Source organism: Carassius gibelio, chromosome B3, assembly GCF_023724105.1.
Source record: "Carassius gibelio isolate Cgi1373 ecotype wild population from Czech Republic chromosome B3, carGib1.2-hapl.c, whole genome shotgun sequence".
Classification (NCBI taxonomy): Eukaryota; Metazoa; Chordata; class Actinopteri; order Cypriniformes; family Cyprinidae; genus Carassius; species Carassius gibelio.
In genome coordinates, this window is record NC_068398.1 from 7,447,414 (window position 1) to 7,474,808 (window position 27,395).

The 27,395-nt window shown below is 38.1% G+C and overlaps 3 protein-coding genes and 1 pseudogene across 5 annotated transcripts in view; all 4 read right to left on the bottom strand.

The window, feature by feature from the left end:
* On the bottom strand, window positions 1–25,048 carry LOC127953232 (NAD(P)(+)--arginine ADP-ribosyltransferase 2-like). Of its 2 annotated transcripts, none has more exons than XM_052552233.1 (3): window positions 24,962–25,048; window positions 942–1,037; window positions 1–866 (listed from the first exon to the last, which is right to left on the bottom strand). In XM_052552233.1, the coding sequence occupies exons 2-3, from the start codon at window positions 990–992 to the stop codon at window positions 87–89; spliced, it is 831 nt and encodes a 276-aa protein (XP_052408193.1). In that variant the 5' UTR covers window positions 993–1,037; window positions 24,962–25,048; the 3' UTR covers window positions 1–86. The 2 variants fall into 2 exon arrangements, with proteins under 2 accessions (XP_052408193.1, XP_052408192.1); XM_052552232.1 differs by lacking the exon at window positions 24,962–25,048 and adding an exon at window positions 1,208–1,392.
* The window catches only part of LOC127953236 (NAD(P)(+)--arginine ADP-ribosyltransferase 2-like), an 88,763-nt gene that overhangs the window by 53,947 nt on the left and 7,421 nt on the right, over window positions 1–27,395 (bottom strand). The gene's annotated exons all lie outside the window — the stretch shown is intronic.
* LOC127953234 (ecto-ADP-ribosyltransferase 4-like) lies at window positions 5,295–7,531 on the bottom strand (annotated as a pseudogene).
* Window positions 21,364–27,395, bottom strand: part of LOC127953235 (NAD(P)(+)--arginine ADP-ribosyltransferase 2-like) — a 13,412-nt gene continuing 7,380 nt past the window's right edge. The window contains exons 1-2 of one of the 2 annotated variants that reach the window (XM_052552234.1): window positions 22,422–22,542; window positions 21,367–22,346 (exon numbers count right to left, since the gene is read on the bottom strand). In XM_052552234.1, the coding sequence (XP_052408194.1) occupies window positions 21,594–22,346; window positions 22,422–22,472 (804 nt within the window). In that variant the 5' untranslated portion in view covers window positions 22,473–22,542 and the 3' untranslated portion in view covers window positions 21,367–21,593. Of the gene's footprint in view, window positions 22,347–22,421; window positions 22,543–27,395 lie in introns of those variants that run through there. The other variant, XM_052552235.1, reaches the window with a different exon arrangement.

Sequence of the window (27,395 nt, forward strand, 5' to 3'; positions counted from 1 at the left end):
ACTTAAAATGAGCTTTATTATGCACAAATTGTGTTTCCTGAACTAAACAGAGAGGAAAACATTTTTATACTGATTCATGTGGAGGTTTAAAGCATTATTCTATACTCAGCATAGTATTTTGTTAAGGTCTTGGCTGGTTTCTTGAATAGAGCACAGTTGAGGTCACTTCTCTTACCAGAGCTTTTCAAAGTGTACACAGTGTCACACCAGAGATCTTTCTGACCGCTTCTTGTTCTGACAGCAGTAACTTCAAACGTCTCATATGGAGGAATCAGCACCTCTTTCTCATGAGGAAGCTTGGAATATTCTGACACCTCAGCACCTTCACAAGTGTGGATCTCAAAACAAGAGACAGTTCCAAAAATCTTTGCTCCTTTATCACGATCAATAGAGGAAGAAGTAAATGAGCCAAAACGAACCTCTTTGTTCAGAACATCCTTATCAAATTCAACTTTAGTACGACGATAAGTATCATAGCATTTATTTTGTGTTTGGTTCAGAATCTGTACCGCTTCTGTTAACAGAAAGTGAAGTGAATACCAATCGTATGTTTGGTATTGGTATTCTCTCTTGTCTTTACGATCAGCTTCATTAAACTTTTTATATACCTCAAAACCTGAAGTCGTGTACACATAAATAGCAATTGAATGTTTCTTTTTCAAGTTCTCTCCTGGTGGCTTGTGATTCTTTACAGCAAGTTTCCAAGCATGTGCAAAATCAGATTCGGGGTTAGACAATTCTCGCTTCATATATTTTGTCTCCACCAGTTCTGCCATTTTCTCTCTACAGCCCTCATATTGATCATCAACTGAATCCAGCGCCATATCCAGTGGAAATATCTTCCCTTTAACAGCAGCTCTGTGATCCTGCAGCAACAGGGATCATAATGATCAATCATCAGTATTCATGTCTGTAATATTCATACTAGAACACAATCTTACCTTTCCTAGAGCAGCTGAAATGAGAAGAAGAGCTTCAATGATCAGCAGCATCTTGATTCAGTCAGATGATCTTAGATCTATAGTGAAGAGCAGATGCTGAAAGACAAGAAACAGAGTTTCACAATTACTATCCATCACAGCAAGTGTTCACCAAATTCTTAAGGTATTGTCTGTCAGGTTGATTTTTTTTTTTAAGTCAAATTTGAAGTTAAACCTGTGATGTTCATTGATATATTGACCTTGATCTATACTGACCCCAAATTTACCTGACAATAGTGTGTGTCTCTTTATCTTTACTTTCCAGAAGTTCAGGAGCAATGATGAGAGGAGAAGATCAGATCAGTCGCTCACAGTCAGACAAAAAGCCAAGTGATGAGGAAGGTTATTTATACCATTACAAATGTCTGTCTGTGTGTATTGTGGGAATCAATAGCTGAAGTGTGGTCATGGTGCATTAGTGCTCAATTGTTTTGCTCTTCATAATGCAACACCTGTGAACATCTGGTTTGTATGTGGTTTCACACAGGACAGTTCCTGTCATATCACTACCAGAAAACAGGTTTGTTTTTGTGATGGGCAGATTCTCATCAAGGAAATATTGATCTTCAGACACAAATACATCAGTCAGTTCATTCTTGATACTAGGCCCCATCCACATGGAGACCCGTTTCACATTTTTTATCTGATAAAAAATGTGATATCTGGCGTTTTCAGGAGGTGAAACCACTATTTTTTAAAACCGGAGTGGTTAGATCTGAAAACGCCATCTTTGCGTATTTATGTGGACGGGGCCATCCGTATATTTTCGGAAACTATAATGTCATCACCCCATGTGTCGACCCTGGTCAGACACCACTACATCACTTAAGAGCAACAACAACAATGGTTTGTATACAGCGCGCAAGGTTTATGCATGCTCCAAGTCTTCTTCTTCATTTTTGTGTATCTCTGCAGCAAAATTACAGCACCACATAGTGATCTGGCATGTATACTACATCGTCGGTTTCACTGGTTTTGTGTAGATGCAGATATTTCTTGATACAACATCGTTTGGACAGGATTTTTTTTTAGAACAAGGGAAATAAAGATTTGATTGGGGTAAGCTCCAGCTTTGTGTGGATGTAGCACAGTGTGTCGTGAGGAAGAGAAGTGATCAAATGCTGTAGAAATGATGGAATCCATGTAAAACACTGCTCCAAGAGTCAGGGACTCAGGTATGTCCAAACTTGGTCCTGGAGAGCCTCAGTCCTGCAGCGTTTAGCTTCAACTTGCCACAGCACACCTGTCTCTAGTATGCCTAGAAGACCTTGATCAGCTTCAGCTGTGTTTCATTTGGGTTGGAGCTGACCTCTGCAGAACAGTGGCCCTCCAGGAACAGGTTTTGACAGCCCTGACTTTAAGTAAACATAGTTTTGCTTATTTAAGTCCTTAGTCTTCATTGTTACATGCTACAAAGAAAAGACACAACACCTCCAGGTGGTTTTGGTAGTGTGATAACTAAACCTCTCAGTGAAATGTGACAATCACTTACAAAGGGGTTTTTGTGAGAACGGGTCTGATGCTTCATCAGAGTAAAGGTGAGAAAGGTTATGTGTCATCCAAAGTAGCAGAAAGGTATTTTGTGTAAGAGATAAATGATGACTACCATACTAGAAAACTTTAATGGCTAAACAAAATGTACATTTATATAAAAGTTAAGGACAAGCTCTGTAAAGTACTAGGGATTTATCCAGTAAAGCGTATTTTAGATACATTCTTTTTTTAAATAATGCATAAATACCTGTGAATTTTCTAGAATGGGAAAAAATTATTTTAATAATGAATAAAAAAGCACATATAGGTGGAAATGAAAGAATAGATATATTCTTCTAGGTTTAGGTATAATTCCCAGCATGATCTCAAAACCACACAAACTTACAATTTAAAAACAAAGTGAAATTTGAAGAATTGGATGAAAATAAAGAATTTGAGAGACCCCAAAATTAGATTTTTCATTGCCGAACTCCAGTCCTCAGGAGGTGGGTGCATCAGTGGATGCTCTGTAAAAAAAAAAAAAAGTTACATTTCGACCTCAGTACATTTTATTATAGCATGCTATTTGGTTTTTATATAAATTCTTTATAGCATCTGTTAACAGAAAGTTAAGTGAGTACCATTTGAATTTCTTGTTAGCGTAATTTTGTTTACTTCTTTATTGAATTTGCCATATACACATACACATAAATGGTGATTTAATGATTAGTTGTCCTCCTGTGTATGTGGTTTAAGAAATAATAGTGTGACTGTGATGTGTTTAGCTCATCTACATGGTTTAGATCATAATCACTTGTGAAGATCTGATGTTTGTGTGGTTTCACATTGGACAAACCCTTGATTCCTGTTTGTCTAACATGAAAGTGATATCATAAATGATATCCTCAAAATGTGTAATGGTAAATTTATGAATTAATCAACACATGATATCATACAAGTTCAAAGACAAAACATAAAAACATAAACACACATATCAACATGTTTTTAGGTGACACTATTTTTTTTTTTTTTTTTTACACAACTACAAATTTTAAGGCTGTTTTATACATATTGATCCTCTAAACACTAGACACACACACAGGCCAGCCATTTATGCTGGGCACCTAAGTCATAGTATTGTCAGCCCAAGACTCAAACCCACAACGTTAGGGTTAGGAGTCAAACTCTCTACCCACTAAGCTACGACTTCCCCATTATGTACACTTCCACCGCTGGAACTTTACCCAGGAACTAGGGACTTTTGACTGGTACTTAGTGTGTTTCCACCACAGGAATCAGGCTCTAGATAAAATTCTAAAAAAAAAAAAAAAATGACCCTCAGAAAGTCCCTGCTGGCAAGGTAGTACTTTTTCAAAGTTCTGGAACTTTTGGGGGTGGGACTTGGGTATTAAACATGCTGATTGATCGAGCAGCATTGTGATTTCAACCACCATTTATTCTGATAATTTTCAAAATATTACTGTTATTGTGTCATGAAATTTAATTTTAAAAGTATTTCAGGTGAGAATGTAGTTGTTTAAAGCTCAAATCTGTGGTTTATTTATAAAGACTGGCTATTTAAAAATGTGTATTAGAGCAGCCTCACCTCGGCTAGTCCTTTTGATGTGTCGCTGGTTCTGATGTCTCTTTAGTGGTTAAACATAAAATATAATTCATTTTAGGTAAATCTAACAGGTAATCTTTGGTCTATATTCAATTTATCTACATGTTCAAATGAAAATAAAAAGAAGCAATTGATATAATATTTAATTTCATTGTAATGACTGTATATATACACATATGCCTGAACTAAGTACATTTCTGCTGCTATTATTTTGTTTAAATGAAAACGAAAGGAGTCAGTGGTATTTTATATTCTTTTTCATTTTATTGTAAATATACAATGAGGAAAATTGCAGTAGCCAAGGCAAGCTGACTGATGTTATCAAGTACGTTGCTATTTGCAGAATTGCGTTGTCGCGGACATCACACTCCCGAGAGAAATGCACAAAGTTGTAACTACTGAGGATGCAAGGCCAAAATCAGCATACTTTGTATTGAGAAATGTGCACAGACCTACGTCACCAGACTATTTGCCTAATCTTCCCAATACTTAGGCCGCGATGGAAACACAGAAAGGAGGGAAATAGTTCCTGGGGACAAAAGTTCCTGGTACTATTGTTCCCGGTAGGAACGTGGCATTTGTCTGAATTTATCCTTTTCCCTTTCCACGTGAAGTGTCAAGCAGAAAGCTTTTTCTCACCCCGTGTGTCTGTGTAGTACAGAGGTGAGGGGGTTTACACTGCTGGCAGTGTGACGTGCAGCAGGGTGACTTTTACTTGAGTCCATGTACAGCCTGAAGAACTGTTTCAGTTCTTTTTGGACTGTGTCAAGCTCCTCTTTATCATTGCAGAATTGCTGAGTTAGGGTTTGGACTTCAGCTCTGGCTGCATGCAGATGGCCTTCTAAGGCCTCAACTCTAGTGTCCCTCTCATTAATTTCCACATATGCTGTTTGTAACAGTGATTTTGTGTGAAACAGTTATTTTTCCAAAGCCCTGTCCAGCGGCCTTTTCAAGCTGCTCTCGGTGTCCAGCAGTTATAAGAGCCTCCTGGAAACAGAAGGTGATTTCCTTATGTTTTGCCATTCTGTAAGTCATGGGGAAGTTGTGGCCTAACGGTTAGCGACTTGGACTCGCAATCGAAAAGTTGTGAGTTCGAGTCTTGGGCCGGCAGGAATTGTAGGCTGGGGGAGTGCATTTACAGTTCTCTCTCCACCTTCAATACCATGACTTAGGTGCCCTTGACAAGTAACAAGGAGTCAGAGACGTTAGGATCCATATGCAGTAGTTTATTAGAGAATGCTCAGACAGGCAGAAATCAGGAACAGCATCAAATGTGTCAAGGGATATCCAGAATCACTAACAATACCAGACAGAGATCGGGGCAGGCAGCACAGAATCAAAGTCACTATACACAATCCAAAGTCAAACACAGAAGGAATGAACAAACACTAGGAAACCGCTCAGAAATGCCAGACAGAACTAAACAAGACTTTGCAGTGATTGAGAGTCCAAACACAGTTTATAGAGGGGAGTGGTAATGGGGAACACCTAAGCACAGGATTATGGGAAATGGAGTTGGGAATGGAAATACAAGATGCCAGAGTCCTGAATGGAGTGCCCTCTATAGGAGTTCATGGGCACTCCAGCTGATGATCGTGACAAAATGAGGGATGTTACCAAGTATTTGTTAAATATAACAAAAGAAAATGTGTCTCTGATGGGTCCAGATGCTACAGTACACAGCCATTCAACAATATCACCACCTCTTTAACAAACTATTCATTTAACAAAAGTCAAAGAATACAATAGATTAAAAATACTTTTAACTTTAAATATTGTAAATTATTTTTAATATTTGATATTGGCCAATTTATGCTGCACTGCCTTAAGAGTATTGACTACATTGCACATCCTGATTAAATTGTTCACTAAATGTGATTGAAAAAGATGTGTAAAAAAAAGAAATATGAAAAACTAATCTGAGGCCTCTTGAATCACTTAAAAATAACTTTATTTCATTATGCTGAAAATATATTATAGATATATTCTGACAAAGAATCACAGCACTACATTGAAGAAATAAAACATGCTTACATGTTGATGTTTATCATATTGCTTTTTGTGGAACTGATGTGAATTCAAAGCACATTGTTAGGCCCAGTGCAAAACATGGTACTTATCTTTGGTCTTGTTTGGTCTCCTGAATAAAGCACAGTTCAGGTTACTTGTTTTTCCAGTGTTTTTCAAAGTGTACACAGTGTCACACCAGAGATCTTTCTCATCTCCTTTTTTCCTAATAGAAGTGACTTTAAACGTCTCATACGGAGGAATCAGCACCTCTTTCTCACGAGAAAGCTTTGAATAGTTTGTCACCTCAGCACCTTCACAAGTGTGGATCTCAAAACAAGAGACAGTTCCAAAAATCTTTGCTCCTTTATCACGATCAATAGAGGAAGAAGTAAATGAGCCAAAACGAACCTCTTTGTTCAGAACATCCTTATTAAATTCAACTTTGGTACGACGATAAGTATCATAGCATGTATTTTGTGTTTGGTTCAGAATCTGTACCGCTTCTGTTAACAGAAAGTGAAGTGAATACCAATCGTATTGCTCGGTTGTGTAGTTTTGTTTACCGTTACGAGTTTCATTGTTGAAATCACGAAAAACTTTATCACCAGTATACACATAAATGGCAATTGAATGGTTTTGTGTCAAGTTATTTTCTGGCTTCTTACTGTTTTTTTTCACCCTCTTGCCAAGCTATTTTAAAATTATTTCTAGAGTTATTAAGTTCCTTCTTCAGATATTTATTTTCGACCAGTTGTTTCATTTTCCCGATTCATCCGTCATATCGATCATCAGCTGAATCCAGCGCCATATCCAGTGGAAATATCTTCCCTTCAACAGCAGCTCTGTGATCCTGCAGCAACAGGGATCATAATGATCAATCATCAGTATTAATGTCTGTAATATTCATACTAGAACACAATCTTACCTTTCCTAGAGCAGCTGAAATGAGAAGAAGAGCTTCAATGATCAGCAGCATCTTGATTCAGACAGATCCCTCAGATGATCTTGTAGATCTAGTGAAGAGCAGATGCTGAAAGACAAGAAACACAACAGTGTCTCACAAATGCTAAATATATGAATCCAAAAGGATTTTTTTTAGGTTCTACATAACATTCATCACATCAGTAGAAATGTGCATAAGTTTGCAATATAACCTTAATTTATCTCCAAACTTACCAGAAAACAATGTTGTCTTTTTCAGAGTCTGAGTTTTCTTTCAGTTATTTTTCAGGTGAAGTGAAGTGCAGAAAAGTAATTTGTTCTCAGCCAGTTGACAACGACTCTTCAAATCAACAGATGAAAAGGTTGAAGCTAGCTAATAATGTGTGTGTGTGTTTTCTGAAATATAACAGCTAGTGAGTAAGTGCGATCTATCTATATTGCAACACTTGTGAATGCCCATATGGTTTCACTCTGGACAAAGGCAAAAAAAGACCTGAAAGCATTTCTGACTCAGTGAAAGATGGAAGATCTATTCTATATTAAACAAAATTATTTTCAACAAAATTATTCTTTCCAGACCATTTCTGTCTCATCTCTTCTGTCCCTTTCTCAAAAAAAGGAAACATTTAAAACAATGATTAACAACTAATTGATTTTTTTATTTTTTTTATCAGTAATCAGTGACAAATCAAACTGCTTTTTAGACTGCTGGTTAACATTAGGTCAGTCTTTACATATATCATGTTCATTCGGTTGTGTGACAGAAAATATGTAAATGAGAACAGCTTTATTGGAAAGTAGCCTATATATTATATAAAAATCTATGAGAGCTGGATTAGAAGAGATCAGATGTAAATGCCAATACTTGGTGCATGACATCATAGTCGCATGTAATGATGATATTTAGGTTTTCTGAGAATCTTTGCGTCTGGATTTGAAACAAACATTTGGTTTCTCCTTACTCCTGATGTCCATGCTTCATATCTCAGCACTTCTTACTTTCTACACTTCTTACTCTAAACATATTAAAACTGTTATTCTGTTGAAGCTGCTTTTTATTTTAATAATGCTAATTAATTAATTGTGTGTGTGTGTGTGTGTGTGTGTGTGTGTGTGTGTGTTCTGAGCTGAAGTGTGATCTGCTGAAGAGTGAGCTTGATGCTTTTAGCTCATAATGCAACGCTTATAAATGTTTAATGTTTATGTGTGGTTTCACACTGGACAAACTGTGAGCTTCTGGCTAGACGTGTAAAAGCAACTTAACATGCCTTGTTAGTAGTAGTAATTTGAGCAGTTCAATAGTTCAACAGATTCTAAATTAGTATTCTTGAATACAAGTTTCCCTGTACAATGAAATTCTTTCTTTGCTGTCCACATTGAATGCAAAGACAAGTGCAAACTATGCAAAAAAAAAAAAAAAAAAAAAAAAAAAAACAGACATACATATACATACAAACAAACATGGTGACCCATACTCAGAATTCATGCTCTGCATTTAACCCATCCAAAAGTGCACACACACAGAGCAGTGAACACACACACACACACTGTGAACACACACCCGGAGCAGTGGGCAGCCATTTATGCTGCGGCACCTGGGGAACAGTTGGGCTCAAGCAAGCCTCAAGGACACCTCAGTCGTGGTATTGAGGGTGGAGAGAGTGCTGTACATTCATTCCCCCCCACCTACAATTCCTGCTGGCCCAAGACTCGAATATGCAACTTTTGAATTGCAAGTCTGACTCTCTAACCATTAGGCCACGACTTCCCATTGATTATTGGTTATGTTGATTATGTGTATTGAAATATAGACTATGTACATCTGTTTGTGCGAGTGTGCAATATTGACTTGTGCAAAACAATAGTATTGTAACGTGCAATTTTGACTTGTGCAAAACAATAATATAGTTAAATTTAGTAACAGGTAGGTGTCCTTATCTTTCAGGTGAGAGAGGAAAATATGGAGGGCAGCAGCAATGGCATCTGAGGTGGACCTGTTGGTCTGGTATGCACACTTCAGGGGGTCCAAAGTGTCCGGCATACTGCTCTGAGTGTGGGTCAGTATTTCAGCAATAAAACTCTTTTGGCCTTACCGGAGGCTGTGGTCCTGTCTCCTCTGTGTAAGGGGTGAATCTGTAGCTGACTAGAGGATTCTGGTACTTTCTCTGAGAGTCAGTTCTCTGTAAAAGTGCAGCATTCTCTTACTAGTCCAGTTTGTTTTCCAGAGACTGCACGTTAGCTAACAAGATGCTAGGTAGAGGTGGCCAGTTAGTGCAGGCCTTTAGCCTACCATGAAGCCCTCCCCTCTTGCCTCGCCTGAGTCGTCGTCTCTGGAGCACTTTCCTAGAGTCAGATTCCTCAGTCGAGCTCAGTGCTTCAAGGCCTTCCTGGGGATGGTGGTGGTGGTGGTGCTGCGAGAGTGAGTAATGAGTTGTAGTTCCGGAGGTATAAAACAGGTCAACTCAAAATGGTTGGCTGAATTGGTGATGTCCAGAAATGCCTGTCTGTTTTATGTTAGCACTGCATTACATTAGTGCACTGCAGAGAAAACAAGAAGCAAACAAAAAAGAAGAAATAAAATGGCATTAGAGTAGGGAGCGAGCAAACATGTCTGCCTCAGGGGGTGCCATGACTACTAGAACACTGCATTTACTTTTTTTAAGTTAAGTTGCAGAATTTGCTAACCTTATATAAATGAATAGGAAAAATGAACAGTGTATATAACATTAAAGGGGTCATAGAATGCAAATTTTCCACAAGCCGATATGATTCTGTAGGATCTTAATGAAAAGCCTGTAACATACAATAGTTTGATTGAAAAGTCTTAATGGTAGTGTAAAAAACACGTTTTCTACCCTGTCACAAACTGCTCTTTTCAGAGCACTACAGTTTTGTAGCATTTTCCTTTAAATGTTAATGAGCTCTGCTGACCCCGCCCCTCTCTTAGGAGCCAATCTCCAAGGGACTGTTTACTTTAGCTGCATTCACAGTGAAACTTGCTAATTAGCACATTATTAGGAAAGGCAATTTGAAAAGATTCATAAAAAAAAACTTACACTCACTTTTTCTGTTGGTGAAGCTGGATCATGAATAATTCTTTACATTAATATAGCGCTTTTCTAGGCACTCAAAGCACTTTAAATTGTCAGGGGGTATCTCCTCATCCACCACCAGTGTGCAGCACCCACTTGGATGATGCGATGGCAGCCATATTGTGCCAGAACGCCCACCACACACCAGCTTACTGGTGGAGAGGAGACAGAGTGATGAAGCCAATCAGCAGATATGGAATGATTCGCACAAACATAGATGTATTAATGTATATCGGGGACACATTCTCTTCAAAAACAAACAGAATCTACTGTGTATTCTGCGGCTCAGATGTCTGGAGTAAATAAGGACTGCTATGTTCACTATTACATCCAACAACAGAACACCTCAGTCACTTCAAAATTATTGTCTACATTTGCTCCAGAATTAAAACAATTGCGACTGATGACAGCTCACTCAGGGCGGTGCTAAAGTAAGACACCAGTCCAGTCTGTGCTGAAACGCTACTGTCAATCAAACTATTGTGGGAGAGGCCTGTTTTTGTGACACCACTAGACTCCACTACAGGAGGAAAGTAACTAATTACAAATACTTTTGTCACAGTACTCAGAGGCGTCATGCCCATTCAAACCAAGTGAGGCACGGGCCCCCTCAGATTTTCGAGCCAAGTAGATTTGGAATGCAGCTTACAAAAGACAAAAATATTTTTTATATTTTTATATTTCACAGGTATGATGTGCCACACATCACTAGCTGCTAAACTCAATTTTGCGTTAGCTGGCTGGCGCTGAGCCAGGAAAAAAAAGCATTAGATAAGTCATCGTTTTTTTTGTTTCGTTCAGTGGGCGCATCGCTGACTAAATTCAGATTTCTTGTGAATTAATTCTCTCATCATCGTACGATGTAGGTAAGGTATGCATTTCACAGTGTTAACAGCTTCAGTGATTATAATGGATGTTTTCTGAGAGTGCTTAAAGGGTTAGTTCATCCAAAAATCGAAATGATGTAATTAATAACTCAAACACATGTCGTTCCAAACCTGTAAGACCTCCATTCATCTTCAGAACACAGTTTAAGATATTTTAGATTTTGTCAGTCTGTTGTTTGTTATCTGGCTCGGCTCGGTGTTCATCTTCAGTTCTCTCTTCACAGCAGTTCAGTCAGTGTACTGTTTGAGTACATGAATTACTCCGGGATATTGGTTTGTTTGAACTCAGAGGGAGTTTTCAGCCACATTAAAAAAGTTAACGGCTTAAATCATTTGTGGATTAATGCTCATTAGAGATGTGAACCGTTTAAAACGATTCAGTTCGATTTGGTGAACCGGTTCAAGATCCGGTTACATTGAATGATTAGTTCACGATATCACAGACTGCTTTGTTTTGAACAGTCTCACAACAGACACAGAAGAGAAGACAATGCTGAATAAAGTCATAGTTTTTGTCATAGATTAAACTAACCCTTTAATCTCAGTTAGTGTTGTATTGCAATTAAGTGTTTATTGTCTTCCACATTTCATCAGTCAGAGCATCTCCATCAGCATGTTATCAAGCTGTAGTGACATCTGATGCATTTATCCATATAAGAGATTTCCTGTGTCTCACTTGTGAAACAGATATTAAAGTACATGAGAATTAGGGTTAGGGTTACCCTGCTCCATGCTCACATCATCTCATTTTGGGTAAAAATAGAAACATAATACTAAAGTTCTTTGTTATGCAATAACAACCGAACCGAGACCCAGATGAAGAGGTGGTCTCGGTTCAGTTCCAAACTAACTGTGGTACGGTTTGTTTAAGGTGTGAATATGATCTGACCTCAATTCGACCCAATAACAGAAACCACTGTGCTGTTTAAGTTAATAGGCTGCCATGGTTGTGTTTGGGTGAGCAAATGAAGTCTTGTGAAGCTTTTGAGGCTTTTCCTTGATTGTACCAAATAAAAAGCTTCAAAGCCTCAAAGACAGATCCTACCAGTGACATCAAGTGGTCAGCTGCAATTACAGCAGTCACTTTCAAATAAATAAATAATAATAATATAAACTGTAGTAACTGTAACATGTTTTTATATCTAGCAGTAATATATAGTATATCTCTATGTGTGAGTGTACAATAATGATTTATGTACAAAACAATAGTACAGTAGCCTGTAGCAAATTGAGTGCAATTAAATTATAACAATAGCAGCTGTAACATTAACAATGTGCAAATCGATATGAAGCTACCTGATAGGAAATAGCAGCAGTAACATTTACAAATGTCTAAATTGAGCTGTAGCAGTTCAGTACACCAATTCTATGAGATAAGTGAGATTAGTCTGTGTCCACTGGCTACCCATTTAAAAGTCTAATGGCTAAGGTGACTGCATTTTACACTGCTGAGGGAAGGAGTGGACACAGTTTGTCGCCTGTTTCACACATACTCCATCTGCAGTGCGTATGCACTCCGTGTGGTTACGTATGTGGTGCTGAAGCAGCATGGACTCATTGTTCTTTCACACAGGACGCTTTTGCAGTCCGCTACTGATCCGCGGCTGTTTAGTCCAGAAACACAACATTTGTTCATTATTTTATATTTCAAATGTACAAGCAATCCCACGGGTCTTAATAAACTTTGTTTTTCTGCCTCAATAAAAGTGCATATTATGTTGCCTTGTTTATCTAAAGGTGCTTTTTTTCTTGTTTTAAACCTAACCAAAAACCCACGTGTTGCCTGTGAAACACAGTAGGCTTCAATTAGTTTACATTTATTGTAAAATGACTGTATTTCCAAGTCAATCCATGTTCATTTTTACCGTGAACAACGTGCTGTCACTTTAATTCAGTGCGTGCAGCGCAGCAAAGATAGATTCGGTACGTAAATGATCGCTGCACTGCTGCAGATGCAACACTCCTGGAACGCACTGACAGACCGCAACAGCGTGAACGCTGGAATCTGTTAACATGGGTGCGTAAAAAAAATACACAACGCATACACACTGTAGACGGAGTATGTGTGAAACAGGTGTGTGTCGTGGGCTAGTGCAAGCCTGTAGGGCTGCGGGCTGTAAGACAGGGGGGCGTAACTTGAAAGAGGCGTAACTTGAAGTAGGAGGCGTAACTTGAAGTTGTCCAAAACACACAGAACCATGCGAGATGTCAAAACGATAAATTGTTCACAATATGGCCGCTTTAAACAGGTCACAGAGTAGAATACTGATTACGTATTTTTAGGAAAGCAGGGGTTTTAGGCAGGATTTGATGCGTGATGTGTGTGTGGATATTAATGTTAGCGGACAATGTGAGTGATGTGTACGTTTTAGTAGGAAAACCTACTACTCCGGAATAGATCTGGTCCACACACCGGAACAGAAGAGGGCGGTAAAGCACCAATAAACTGGATGCCAACCACCGTTAAGATGGAAAGAACAGGAATATGTGATAGACAACGGTGAGAATATATCTTTTCCCAAAATAATTCTTTAAATTGAAGTACGTAATTTTTCATAAAGTGGTATTGTTTTTGGAGTTAATAATGTATTAAAACTAAGGGGTAAAGTCAGCAACTTATAAGCAAAAGGTGTAAAGACGCTATCCTCCAGATTCACTGACAAGACTAGGCCTATAATCCTTGCTTAATCTAAACCCGATCTGTGACCTACTACATAATATAGCATATTTGTGATTGTGCTGTAAAAACATGTTTTATAGTGCATAACTAACAGAGGAGCTCCATTAAGTAAGCGTTTCAAAAGTGGATTTGCATAAACCATACGTATATACATCTCGAAGACTATTACTAAATGTCTGTTTATCATTTGACAGGATCATGTTTGCCAAGTACTACAGCTGAGCCCATCTAATAGACATGAAACAGTTATCTGAGTGATGTATGTGGGCTATTATGTAGAATTCACTTTTGACAACACTGCTTTAGATGAGTGTAAGTCATGTACACAAACAAATCTACATAAAGTAACTAAACATAGGTTATCTGTTTTATTTTTCCATTTGCAATATTGATAATTTACAGAACATTTGTGTTGGATAAAAAGCGAGTTACATCAGTTACCAACTCAACATGTAAATGTAGTTTATCACAGATAAATGAAAGAGGACACTGGCTCTTGTCTGGATGTTATAGGGACAGATGAGACACATGTGTTTATCTGGTGAAGACAGACTGATGAAGGAATATTGCCTATCACAGGGTTTGTGTAAGTACACTACAGAAATAAAAGATTTTAAGTCTTAAGTTGTAGTTTATTTTAATTAATGTAATTTTAAACAACTATTACAGCACTTTTATTATTCATCCTCAGTGACCCCAGAGCAGCGAGTGGATATAGAGAAAGAACAAAAGACACAGAGGATTTGATTTTGGCAAAAATGTGATGGAGCTTTTATCTGAAGTGATTGACAGTGCTCTTATAACAGGGGCCTACAAACCCCTTATCAACCAGGAGAAAAGAGCCTTGCTCAAGGACACACTGGTGGTTTTGAACCACTTTAGTTGTTTAGCCCACTACAAAAGCAATAAATCAATGCATGTACTTGTAAACTCTGTGTAATTGTTTTACAGGAAGTGGTGCTCATGAAGAGTTTGAATGAAGCTTTGTTTCATCTGTTGCTGACATGTACATGTATGCATTTATTGTGATGATAACTTTAAACATTCTTTTCATTATTTAGACATGTTTCTTGTTATTATTAAATAAAATATAAATATTTTATCCATTCATATACATTAATTGCTTGACTGAAAATGTATGTATTCACATTGACTGCATTTGTTCAACTAGTGTATATTCATGTATGGCTATGTCACGACAAAAAAAAACAAAAACAAAAAACATTTTGCTTCTTTTACTAAAATGTCATTTTAAGATATTTATTGGTTGTCATTTGTCATTATTATTGCATGTAAGTATTGGGGTGGGCAAAAGATGCAATTTATTATGGGATCATGTTAATTTTTGAGTAGAAATGCTTACATTTTTAGAGTATAAAATGACCAGTCTTCTCCAAAGGTGAGATCTTCTAGCAGCTGATCGATGTACCCTTTGTGCAGACACTGCAGAGTCGCTGAGGGAAACTGTACTGGACTGTTGAGTTAGTGATGCTGTCCCTCTTTATTATTATTATTGCCAAACTTACTACATAAAAGATCAGGGTAAGACGGTTGTATCTAACGATGAAGAATCATAATAAATTAAATAAAAATATCATGTGTTCATCACAGTATGAGATAAACAAGAAAAAAATAATAATGAGGATTTTGCACATAAAGTAATTGAAAAAATATTCAAGAGATAACAATTTCTGGTTTTCTTATTAAAAATGATTGAAGGATAAAACTTGATCACATTAGTGGAGCTAAAAATATAAAAACTTACATTAACAGTATTGGCTATAGCCTACTGCAATCACACACAAAAAGGCAGCCGTTTCTTCAACAAGACTACAACATGGGCAAGTTTAATCATTATCAAGATACTTACTAATACATTAATTAAACCTGTCACTCATATCTTCTTTTTTTTCTTTTTTTTCCGCTTATTTTAACTTTGTAGGTCACATGATCAACATAGCAGATGATTTATTCTTCAGACATACATACACATTCAGGCTGAAGAGTATGTACTCTTTCTGCGCTCGTTAAGTTAGTACTTATTGAAATAAGTGGTTTCCCGCATCCCGACAAAATCTGGTTTTGACATCTCGTGTGGTTCTGTGTGATTTGGACAACTTCTGGAGAGAGGGCAGTGGAGCCCTGATGATCTTCTCAGCAGTCTTCACCACTCTCTGCAGACGTTTGCAGTCCCTCACTGTAGTGTTTCAATGCCACACGATGATGCAGCTGGTCAAGACGACCTCATCAGTCATCAACGCAGCTGTAGAAGTTGTTGAGCATCATAAGTGACATGGAAAACTTCCACCCTCTCCACCTCAAGCTCTCGGGTAAACAGTGGGTGGTGAGTTCTCCTCTCTTTCCTCATGTCCACTATCTTCTCCTTTGTCTTGTTGTGTTGAGGGTGAGGTTGTTGTCCTCACACCATGTCAGAAGACTGGCCATCTCCCTCCTGTAGTCCACTTCATCCCTGCCAGTGATCCGTCCTATCACTGCCATCAGCAGACTTCACAATGATATTGTCCTTGTGAGGGGCAACACAGTCATGTGTGAACAGTGTGTAGAAGATGGGACTAAAACACACCCCTGTGGGGTGACAATGTTTGTTGTGATGGTGTCTGAGGTCCTATTTCCAATCATGACAGACTGCGGTCTGCCAGTCAGGAAGTTTAGGAGCCAGTCGCAGAGTGTGGGGTGTAGTCCAACTGCAAACCATTTGTCGTTAAGTTTATTTGGGATCTCTCAAAACACTCCATGATGGACTGTATTCGTTCAGACAGGTTGGGGGCTCTTCTTGTGAAGGGCGATGATAGCTGATTGTGGATGTCCACCTGTTGGTAATATTTGGGAAGTACAGTCCCTGAATTGTACTGATTAAAGTCACCAGTGGCGATAAAAAAACGGTCAGGTGAGCCATCTATAGTGCGCTGACAACGTTGTGGAGACTGCAGAGCATGGCTGTGGAGTTGGCTCGCATAGTAGTGATGTGTCGTTCTTGAACGATTCGTTCATTTTGAACGAATCTTTAATGTGATTTGGGAAGAACGAGTCGTCTCGGGGAGTGATTCGTTCAGTCGCGCATGCGCATTATTCCATAGGTTCTGTTCTAGTAGTAGTAATTCACCTGTCAGTCAATGCAGTCTTGAGCCGGAAAGAGAATTGATTAGTTCATAGTTCGGGTCAATCGGGTTTTTGACTCGTTCCTCAATCACGTGACAGCCCCATACTCTTACCCAATGCAGTCTGAGCCGGAAAGAGAATTGATTAGTTCATAGTTCGGGTCAATCGGGTTTTTGACTCGTTCCTCAATCACGTGACAGCCCAATACGCTAATCCCAATGCAATATGAGCCGGAAAGAGAATTGATTAGTTCATAGTTCGGGTCAATCGGGTTTTTGACTCGTTCCTCAATCACGTGACAGCCCCATACTCTTACCCAATGCAGTCTGAGCCGGAAAGAGAATTGATTAGTTCATAGTTCGGGTCAATCGGGTTTTTGACTCGTTCTTCAATCACGTGACAGCCCAATACGCTAATCCCAATGCAATATGAGCCGGAAAGAGAATTGATTAGTTCATAGTTCGGGTCAATCGGGTTTTTGACTCGTTCCTCAATCACGTGACAGCCCCATACTCTTACCCAATGCAATATGAGCCGGAAAGAGAATTGATTAGTTCATAGTTCGGGTCAATTGGGTTTTTGACTCGTTCCTCAATCACGTGACAGCCCCATACTCTTACCCAATGCAATATGAGCCGGAAAGAGAATTGATTAGTTCATAGTTCGGGTCAATCGGGTTTTTGACTCGTTCTTCAATCACGTGACAGCCCAATACGCTAATCCCAATGCAATATGAGCCGGAAAGAGAATTGATTAGTTCATAGTTCGGGTCAATCGGGTTTTTGACTCGTTCCTCAATCACGTGACAGCCCAATACGCTAATCCCAATGCAATATGAGCCGGAAAGAGAATTAATTAGTTCATCTCATGAGTCTTCGGGTCGAGTCAACGAGTCAAACTCGACCCGAAAGACTCATGAGATGAACTAATCAATTCTCTTTCCGGCTCAAGACCGCGTTAGTTTTGCGTATGGGTCTGTCATGTTATTAAGGAATGACTTAAACCCGAAGACTTCTTGTCAGATAAGAGGTGAGATGAGCTAATCACAGACTGAAGACCCAGGTAAAGAATGAATATTTTTTTCTGTATCTTATAGCATTTTATTTTTGTATTGTTTGTTGTGTGATCAACGTTTGCATAAGTACTAGATGTGTTGGGGAGGTAGCACTTAATATTTTAATAACATTTTGCTAAAATGAACGAAATGACTCGAAAAAAGATTCGTTCATTTTGCTGAACGAGACTCAAAAGTCCGAGTCGGTAAAATGATCCGAACTTCCCATCACTAGTATACAGCGGCTATAAACACAGCAGTGAATTCCCTTGGTAGATAATAGGGATGGTATTTCAGCAATAGAATTCCACATCTGGAGAGCAATGCTTATAAGAATGCCCACATTCTTTGAAATATAGAAATTCTTACAAGTTTCATACAACTTGAGAGTGAGTAAATGATGACATAATATTCTTTTTTGGGCAAGCTATCCCTTTAAATTTCAGAAGTCATGTACACTTTGATCAGTGGATGGTGCTGTAACCAAACAAAAAAAAAACAATTTGCAAATGTTTTTCTTTCTTTCTCTTCAGGTACACAGTTAGCAGTAAGAAGAGGAACGTTGATAACAAAGACCTTGACAAAGTTTACACTGCATTTACTTTTTTTAAAGTTTTTTTTTTAAGTTGCAGAATTTGCTTACCTTATATAAACCTCTCACCATTCTCACCTCCTGCATCCCCCCTCTCCCCCACACCTGCAATTCAGATCAGCGAGGATGCGGTGCGCCAGGTCTTCCGGAAGCAGAAAAGGAAAAAAGCACCAGGCCCAGATTGTGTTACACCAGCCTGTCTGAAATCCTGTGCTGACCAGCTGGCCCCCATCTTCACACAGATCTTCAACAGATCGCTGGAGCTGTGCGAAGTCCCTTCATGCTTCAAACGCTCCACCATCATCCCCATCCCTAAGAAACCCAAAATTACAGGACTAAATGACTACAGGCCTGTGGCTTTAACGTCTGTAGTCATGAAGTCATTTGAAAAACTGGTTCTGGCCCACCTGAAGGAAATCACTGGGCCCTTGCTGGATCCTCTTCAGTTTGCCTACAGAGCAAACAGGTCTGTGGAAGATCCAGTAAACATCGGACTGCATTATGTTCTGCAACACCTAGACAGACCGGTGTGAGGACTTATGTGAGGATCCTGTTTGTGGACTTCAGCTTAGCCTTTACCTTAACCTGGAGCTTAACACCCTCAAAACAATGGAGATGACCATGGAAGAAACCCCCCTGCTCCCCCCCCCCCCCCCCCATTACCATCATGAACAGTCATTCAGGTTCCTGGGCACCACTATCTCTCAGGACCTGAAGTGGGACATTCACATTGACTCATTGTGAAAAAGGCCCAGCAGAGGTTGTACTTCCTCCGCCAGCTGAGGAAGTTTAACCTGCCACAGGAGCTGCTGAAACAGTTCTACTCCACCATCATTGAATCCATCCTCTGCACTTCAGTAACTGTCTGGTTCAGCTCAGCTTCTAAATCTGACCTCAGAAGACTACAGAGGGTAGTCCAGACTGCTGAGCGAATCATCGGTTCAACTCTCCCTTCTATTCAATAACTGTACTTATCCAGAGTGAGAAAAAGGGCTGTCAAAATCACTCTGGACCCCTCACATCCAGCACACTCCCTCTTTGAACTGTTGCCATCTGGTCGACGCTACAGAGCACTGAGCACCAGAACGACCAGACACAGGACCAGTTTCTTCCCTCAGCAATCCATCTTATGAACAGCTGATAATAACTGTGGAACACACTTCACTATTTATATTTATATACACATACACTTATTTATCTAACACACATACTTATTGTACACTTAAATTTTGCACATAATATACCTGTACATACATAACTGCTTTTTGTAATATACCTGCCATACAATTGTCAATTTGTATATTGTCATCCCTAACCTACTTATTTGTATTTTATTCTTTTGTTAATTCTTATGTGTGTTTTTGTTCTGTCACTGTCATTATGTTGTACTGCGGAGCTTCTATCACAAAAACAAATTCCTCATATGTGTAAGCATACCTGGCAATAAAGCTCATTCTTCTACAACATTACTAATAATTTTGTAACTCGGTGGCAACTGATGCCGCTGCCACTTTCAAAGTCCCCCATGTCTTTGGCAGCTAGTCAGCAACAGCCGTAGCCTTGGAAAGTGACAGCTGAGCGAAGCATAGCAAATTACTGTATGCTATAATGTTTTTAATAACTTTAACAGCTTTAACATTACCCTGAGATATATGATTACAGATTTTTGTGCCTGGTGTTTATGAATAAATCTAGCCTATGTTGATAATGTTTATTGAGTTTGATCATTTAAAAACAGTTTTTTTTTATGTATTATGCCACGTTAAATGTTTTCCTTGGGAGGAAAACGCTTAATGTGCAATTAAACATGTTGCGTTTTAATTCTGGACTCACCTGCTTATCTGTACATTATAGGATTTATTAATAATGTATTAAATTTGGTACTTTAAAAACACATTGTTAATGCATTAAGCTACGTTAAGCGTTTTAGGATGTCCCCCAATGGTTGTGTGTGTATGTTAGATCGCCAAGTTAAACTTGCGCGTTGTGTTCATATTCTGGACTCTTCTGCTTGTGTGTAAATAGTAGGATTTTTTAATTACTGTCTTAATGCATTAAGCCATATTAAGCATTTTCAAATAATGGTTTCATAGGGAGGAAAATGCTTAACTTGAGACTTCATGTTCATATTCCGGTCACATCTGCTTCCCAGTAGGCAACATTAATAAGGTGTATACCGAATCTGGCCATACTTTTACACAGTCTTCTTCCATTAAGCCTATGGAGGATATCGGTTTTAGCGTGTAGAGTTCATATTCTCATCTGCCTTCCTGTACCTAACATATACTTTATGAATACATTGTATTAATAAATATACAGAGTTTGGGCTTTTTAATTTATACCACTGTTTTCATCCATTGAGCCACGCATTTTCTTTAGGTTTTCAGTGGGGCACAAAACACTTAAGGCCAATTTAGCACAATTTACTTTCATATTCTGGCCTATTCTGTTTGTCTGTAAATAGTAGTGTTTATTATAGTGTCCACCAGTGTAACTGTTTCAGTAGGATACATTAAGCCATGTTAAGTGTTTGTGAAACAGTCTGCGTCACACCCCTGAAATAATGATACAGCCCACAGCACAAAAAATGGAAAAATAGAAAATTGTTTAGATTTTATTTATTCAAATATAATTTCTGAAGTCACAATTTAACAAAAGTAAAATAGAAAACATTTAAGAAAATTGCAATTGTCATTTAATGTTTGGTTTCATTTGCTCCATATGGTCTGGAAAGAAAATGGAAAAATAGAATATTTGTACATTTTATTTACTCAAATGATCATTTCTGAAGTCACAATTTAGCAAAAGTAAAATAGAAAAAAATTATTTTAGAAGTAACTGGGAAAAAATGAATTTTTTGGTTTTATTTAAAATGTTTCATTTGCTCCATATGGTCTGAAAATTGAATTGTGAAGTGTTACATGGACCTTAAGAACTCTATTTTTAATACAATTAATCAAATTGTGCAACATTCAAAAAAGTGGCTTGTTTTCCATTGTTGGATGCAGAACTTACTTTTCCAAAATCTTTCAAAGTAAACAGTGTCAGATTTTTATTTTTTTATTTTTCCTGAACTAATGTACATTAATATATAATGCAAATTGAAGGCCCTTTGTTCTGCACACACCTCAGTATTTTGCTATGGTTTTGGTTGGTTATATAGAGCACAGTTCAGGTCACTTCTTATTCCAGTGCTTTCCAACACAAACTCAGTCTTACACCCGCGATGTTTCTGATTTGTTCCTGTCCTGATAGCAGTAACAATGAACTTCTCATATGGAGGAATCAACACCTCTTCCTCATGACGAAGCATAGAATATTTTGTAATATTAGCTCCTTCACAAGTGTGGATTACAAAACAAGATACAGTTCCAAAACGTTTTGCTATACTACGTTCAAGAGAGGAGGATGTAAATGAGCCAAATCGAACCTCTTTGTTCAGAACATCATTCTCAAATGTAACCTTTGTACCGCGAAAAGTATCAAAGCATCTATTTTGTGTTTTCTTCAGAATCTGTACTGCTTCTGTTAACAGAAAGTGAAGTGAATACCATTTGTATTTCATGACTGGGTAGTTTTGTTTACCATAACGAATGTCTTTATTGAACTTCTCATATATATTTAAATTTGGGTCAATCTGGATGTAAGTGTACGCATAGATAGCAATTTTATGTTTTGTTTTTAATTTGTCTAAAAAATAGTTTTTTGATACTTTGTTTTTACCAATTTCCCAAACCTTTTCAAAATCAACTGAGTTTCTGAGTTCCTTCTTCAGATATTCTTTGTCCACCTGCTCTGCCATTTTCTCTTTACAGCCATTATAAAGGTCATCAACTGAATCCAGTGCCATATCCAGTGGAAATATCTTCCCTTTAACAGCAGCTCTGTGATCCTGCAGCAACAGGGATCATAATGATAAATCATCAGTATTCATGTCTGTAATATTCATACTAGAACACAATCTTACCTTTCCTAGAGCAGCTGAAATGAGAAGAAGAGCTTCAATGATCAGCAGCATCTTGATTCAGTCAGATCCCTCAGATGATCTTGTAGATCCAGTGAAGAGCAGATGCTGAAAAACAGTTTTTAACAAATACTAAACCAGTGACACTATAATAGAAAGCAATATGTACATTAATATTTCATGTGAACACCAAATTTACCTGAGAATATTGTTCTCTTTTGTTTTCAGATCGTGTTTTCTTTTAGTTTTTGTAGAACTTCAAGGGCAACAATGAGAAGAGATCAAAAGATCAGAGAAGTCCGCCACATAGAGGGATGACAGCGACTCTTCAAACCTATAGATTTGAAAACCCACATGGAAAGAACCTATATGTGGATATATGCGCATATATGAACTATATGTAGTGTATATGCACATATATGATAAAAATATATGCTGCATATATGTGTATATTTGCCACATATAGGCAAAATTGAGGTGCATATATGTGCATATACAGGAAATATAGGTCTCCTGTATTGCTTCTTCATATCCACATATAAGCCCTATACATACAAGATATGTCTTCTATATAGCTAATGGCAGGATCTGGTCATTTTGTAGCTCATATCCCATTTTTGACTGTCATACATGATGCCTAGCTCATATTTTCTATTATCAAGGCAAAAACTAAGAATTAACTTAGTTATTATATAATATTTTTCAGACACTATGAGATCAATACAGAACTTAATTAATACTGAACCATCAAACTCATCTGGTAATGCAGCACTAAGGCCTTAAATTAGTTTTCCCAAATTACTACGATGTCTACTATGAGTAATAGGCTCACTTATAAAATATATATATATAAAAACATTCAAATGCATACCTAATTAAATTGAGGAAAGCGTATGAGATGAGCAATTAAAATGAGACTTTTCTCAGATCTGAGTTTATAAAGTTACCCACAACAAAACCACAAGCTTCATTCACTCTTCTGAAAACCACAAAAACTCCAACCAAGATAACTCTTATCAGTCAAACATGATTAAGATGAAAAAATATAAATAAATAAAAATAAAACTTACAAAAAATCAAATGGACTCAGATGATCAATAATGTAAATAATAAAATAGTGTAAAAAATTGGTAACCCATACTCAGAATTGGTGCTCAGCATTTAACCCATCCAAGTGCAGACACACACAGCAGTGAGAAGTGAACACACCATGAACACACTCCCAGAGCAGTGGGCAGCTATAGATCCAGCGCCCGGGGAGCAACTGGGGTTCAGTGCCTTGCTCAAGGACACTTCAGTCATGAGTATTGAGAGTGAAAGAGAGTGCTGTTCATTCACTGCCACCCACCTTCAACTCCTGCCAGCACCGAGACTCAAACCTGTGACCTTCTGGTAACTATTTCAAGTCTCTAACCATTAGGCCACAGCTGCCACCATCATCCTCCTAAGACTCTCTCTCGTCCGTCGCCAACAAGTGTGTAAGTGACTTCTTAGCAGAACTTTTCAAAATGAACACAGTGTCACACCAAGCACCTCTCTGACCTTTTGTCTTGACAGCAGTGACCTTAAACGTCTCATGGAGGAATCAGCACCTCTTTCTCATGAGGAAGCTTGGAATATTCTGACACCTCAGCACCTTCACAAGTGTGGATCTCAAAACAAGATACAGTTCCAAAAAACTTTGTTTTGTTATGTTTGATAGAGGAAGAAGTAAGTCAGCCAAAACAAACTTTTCTGTTCCGAAAATTCTGAATAAATTTAATATTTGTACCACGATAAGTTGTATAGCATTTCTTTTGTGTTTTCTTCAGAATCTGTATTGCATCTGTTAACAGAAAGTGAAATGAATACCATTTCTATGTCTCATTTTTGTATCTTTTCTTGTCTTTACCATCAGCTTCATTAAACTCCTTATATACCCTAAAACCTGAGTTAGTGTACACATAAATGGCAATTCAATGTTTCTTTGTCAAGTTCTCTCCTGGTGGCTTGTGATTCTTTTCAGCAAGTTTCCAAGCATCTGCGAAATCAGATTCGGGGTTAGACATTTCTTGCTTCATATACTGTATTGTGTCTTCACCCTGTCTGCTCTTTACAGCCCTATGTATTGATCATCAACTGAATTATTTGCCATATCCAGCAGCTCTGTGATCCTACAGTAACAGGGATCATAATGATCAATCATCAGTATTCATGTCTGTAATATTAAAACTAGAACACAATCTTACCTTTCCTAGAGCAGCTGAAATGAGAAGAAGAGCTTCAATGATCAGCAGCATCTTGATTCAGTCAGATCCCTCAGATGATCTTGTAGATCTAGTGAAGAGCAGATGCTGAAAGACAAGAAACAAGACAAGAGTTTCACAATTACTAAATCCATCACAGTAATGTGCTGCACAATAAAAGTGTTCACCAAATTCTTACATATGCAGTTTTAAATTTAAGGTATTGTCTGACAGGTTGAAAAATAATGTCAAATTTGCAATTAAACCTGTGTTGTGCAATGATATATTGACCTTGATCTATACTGACCCCACATTTACCTGTGAATAGTGTGTGTCTCTTTATCTTTACTTTCCAGAAGTTCAGGAGCAATGATGAGAGGAGAAGATCAGATCAGTCGCTCACAGTCAGACAAAAAGCCAAGTGATGAGGAAGGTTATTTATACTATTACAAATGTGTGTATGTCTGTATTGTGAGAATCAATAGCTGAAGTGTGGTCATAGTGCATTAGCTTGCTAGCTCAATTGTTTAGCTCTTCATAATGCAACACCTGTGAGGGTCTGGTTTATATGTGGTTTCACACAGGACAGTTCCTGTCATATCACTACCAGAAAACAGGTTTGTGTTTGTGATGGGCAGATTCTGGTCATGGAAATATATACACAAATACACCAGTCAATTCATTAATCCCTGTAAAACACTGCTCAAAAAGTCAGGGACTCAGGGGTGTCCAAACTTGGTCCTGGAGAGCCACAGTCCTGCAGCGTTTAGCTTAAAAGACCTTGATTAGCTGAACTCTGCAGAACAGTGACCCTCCAAGTTTTGACACCCTTGACTTAAGTAAACATAGTTTTGTTTATTCAAGTCCTTAGTCTTCATTGTAACATGCTACAAAGTAAAGACACAACACCTCCAGGTGGTTTTGGTAGTGTGATAACTAAACCTCTCAGTATTCTCAGTGAAATGTGACAATCACTTACAAAGGGGGTTTTGTGAGAACGGGTCTGATGCTTCATCAGAGTAAAGGTGAGAAAGGTTATGTGTCATCCAAAGTAGCAGAAAGGTATTTTGTGAAAGTTATAAATGATGACTACCATACTAGAAAACTTTAATGCGTTTCAGTAAATTATGTACACATTTTGACCAGTAAATGGCAAAAATGTCAAAACACCAAAGCATTTGAAAGAGGTCATTTCCTGAAAAAGGCTACACAAATTCCTGGGTTCATAGGATCACTGAACTTGCTCCTCCACTGTGTCCACTGTGAATAAGTCACATCCGAATCCATGAATTTTATCACTGAGGTGATATGTAAAGTTAAGTTATTTTTACAGACGTCCATATGAGAAACAATTACCATCCGAATTGGGCTTTAGTCTATGGGCCCTATTTGAAGTGCATGGTCTCAAGCGCACGGTACAGGTGCACTCAGGGGGTGTCCGAATCCACTTTTGCTAGTTTAACCACGGGAAAACAGTCAGCGCGCCCAGCCACATGGTGTTAACAGGCTGCCCCTATTTTCTTAATGAGTAATGGGTGTTTTTTGGGTGTAACGTGCAATAAACCAGAGTGTTGTTTTGTTCAGTTCAGGTGCAATCTTATCATGTCTGTCTTCATTCATCTTAACAACACAACATCAGTTTGTCTGTTTGTTTTTTTCAGACTTCACATTGCATTGATTCCGATCTTTCACTTATTTTTCAGTCTTTAAAAGATCACATCTGTTCCATCTGAAGATTTGTCCATCATCTGTTTTCACAGTATAAGATCTTGGAGCTACTTCTTGCATAACTGTGGCCTTTTTGCTCCAATTCTCATCACTTTTGATTCTGACAACATCATCCCTCACCAATGGCTGTAGATGCTTTGTCTATTCTTCAGGTGCTTGAGTTTCTGCTTTATTTTCACGTTTGCTCTTTGCTTTGAACAAGAGGGCAGTGTAGTGCGAAGTTACCGATTCATCAGCATCTCAGCTGGGGCCATACCACACTTTTAACGGAGAGGTTCTGTAATTGAGCAGAGCAAGGTAAGGATCAGATTTACTGTCAGCAGCCTTTTTCAAAAGTTGCTTGAGAATGTAAAATCCTTTCTCAGCTTTGCCATTTGACTGATGATATTCTGGACTTGAGGTGACATGCTTGAAGTCATATTCGTAAAACTGAAAACTCTTGCCACTCCTTGCTGCTGAAAAAGTGGCGTGACATATAGCCAAGTATGGAGACGCATTTTTACATTTTTAACTCATTCTGTACGACTTATAAGCGTTTTGAAAAATGGGGACATGAGTTATGTCCTAATATGTCACCCTCTCCTTGTAATACCTGTGTCATACCCATGTCATTATACAGAGTTGTGTCCTGATATGTCACAAGAGCACACACACACACATTCACACACACACACACACACACACACACACACAGGTGGTTCAGCCATTTATGCTGGGCACCTAAGTCGTGGTATTGTCGGCCCGAGACCCAAACCCACAACCTTAGGGTTAGGAGTCAAACTCTCTACCCACTAAGCTACGACTTCCCCATTATATACACTATCAACACTTTAAAGAGACTGACATGTACAGTAGATGTTTGTGAAAAATGTTTTCTCTGTTTTGGAGGGATGCTTATTTTTAAATCATACCCTATTTATTGCATCAAAGTTTGTTAATACTTTACTATATTTATGGAGTGGATAATTATATCAGTTGTTTATTATTCATGCAACCATACATACTTCTGTTATAGTTTTTATTT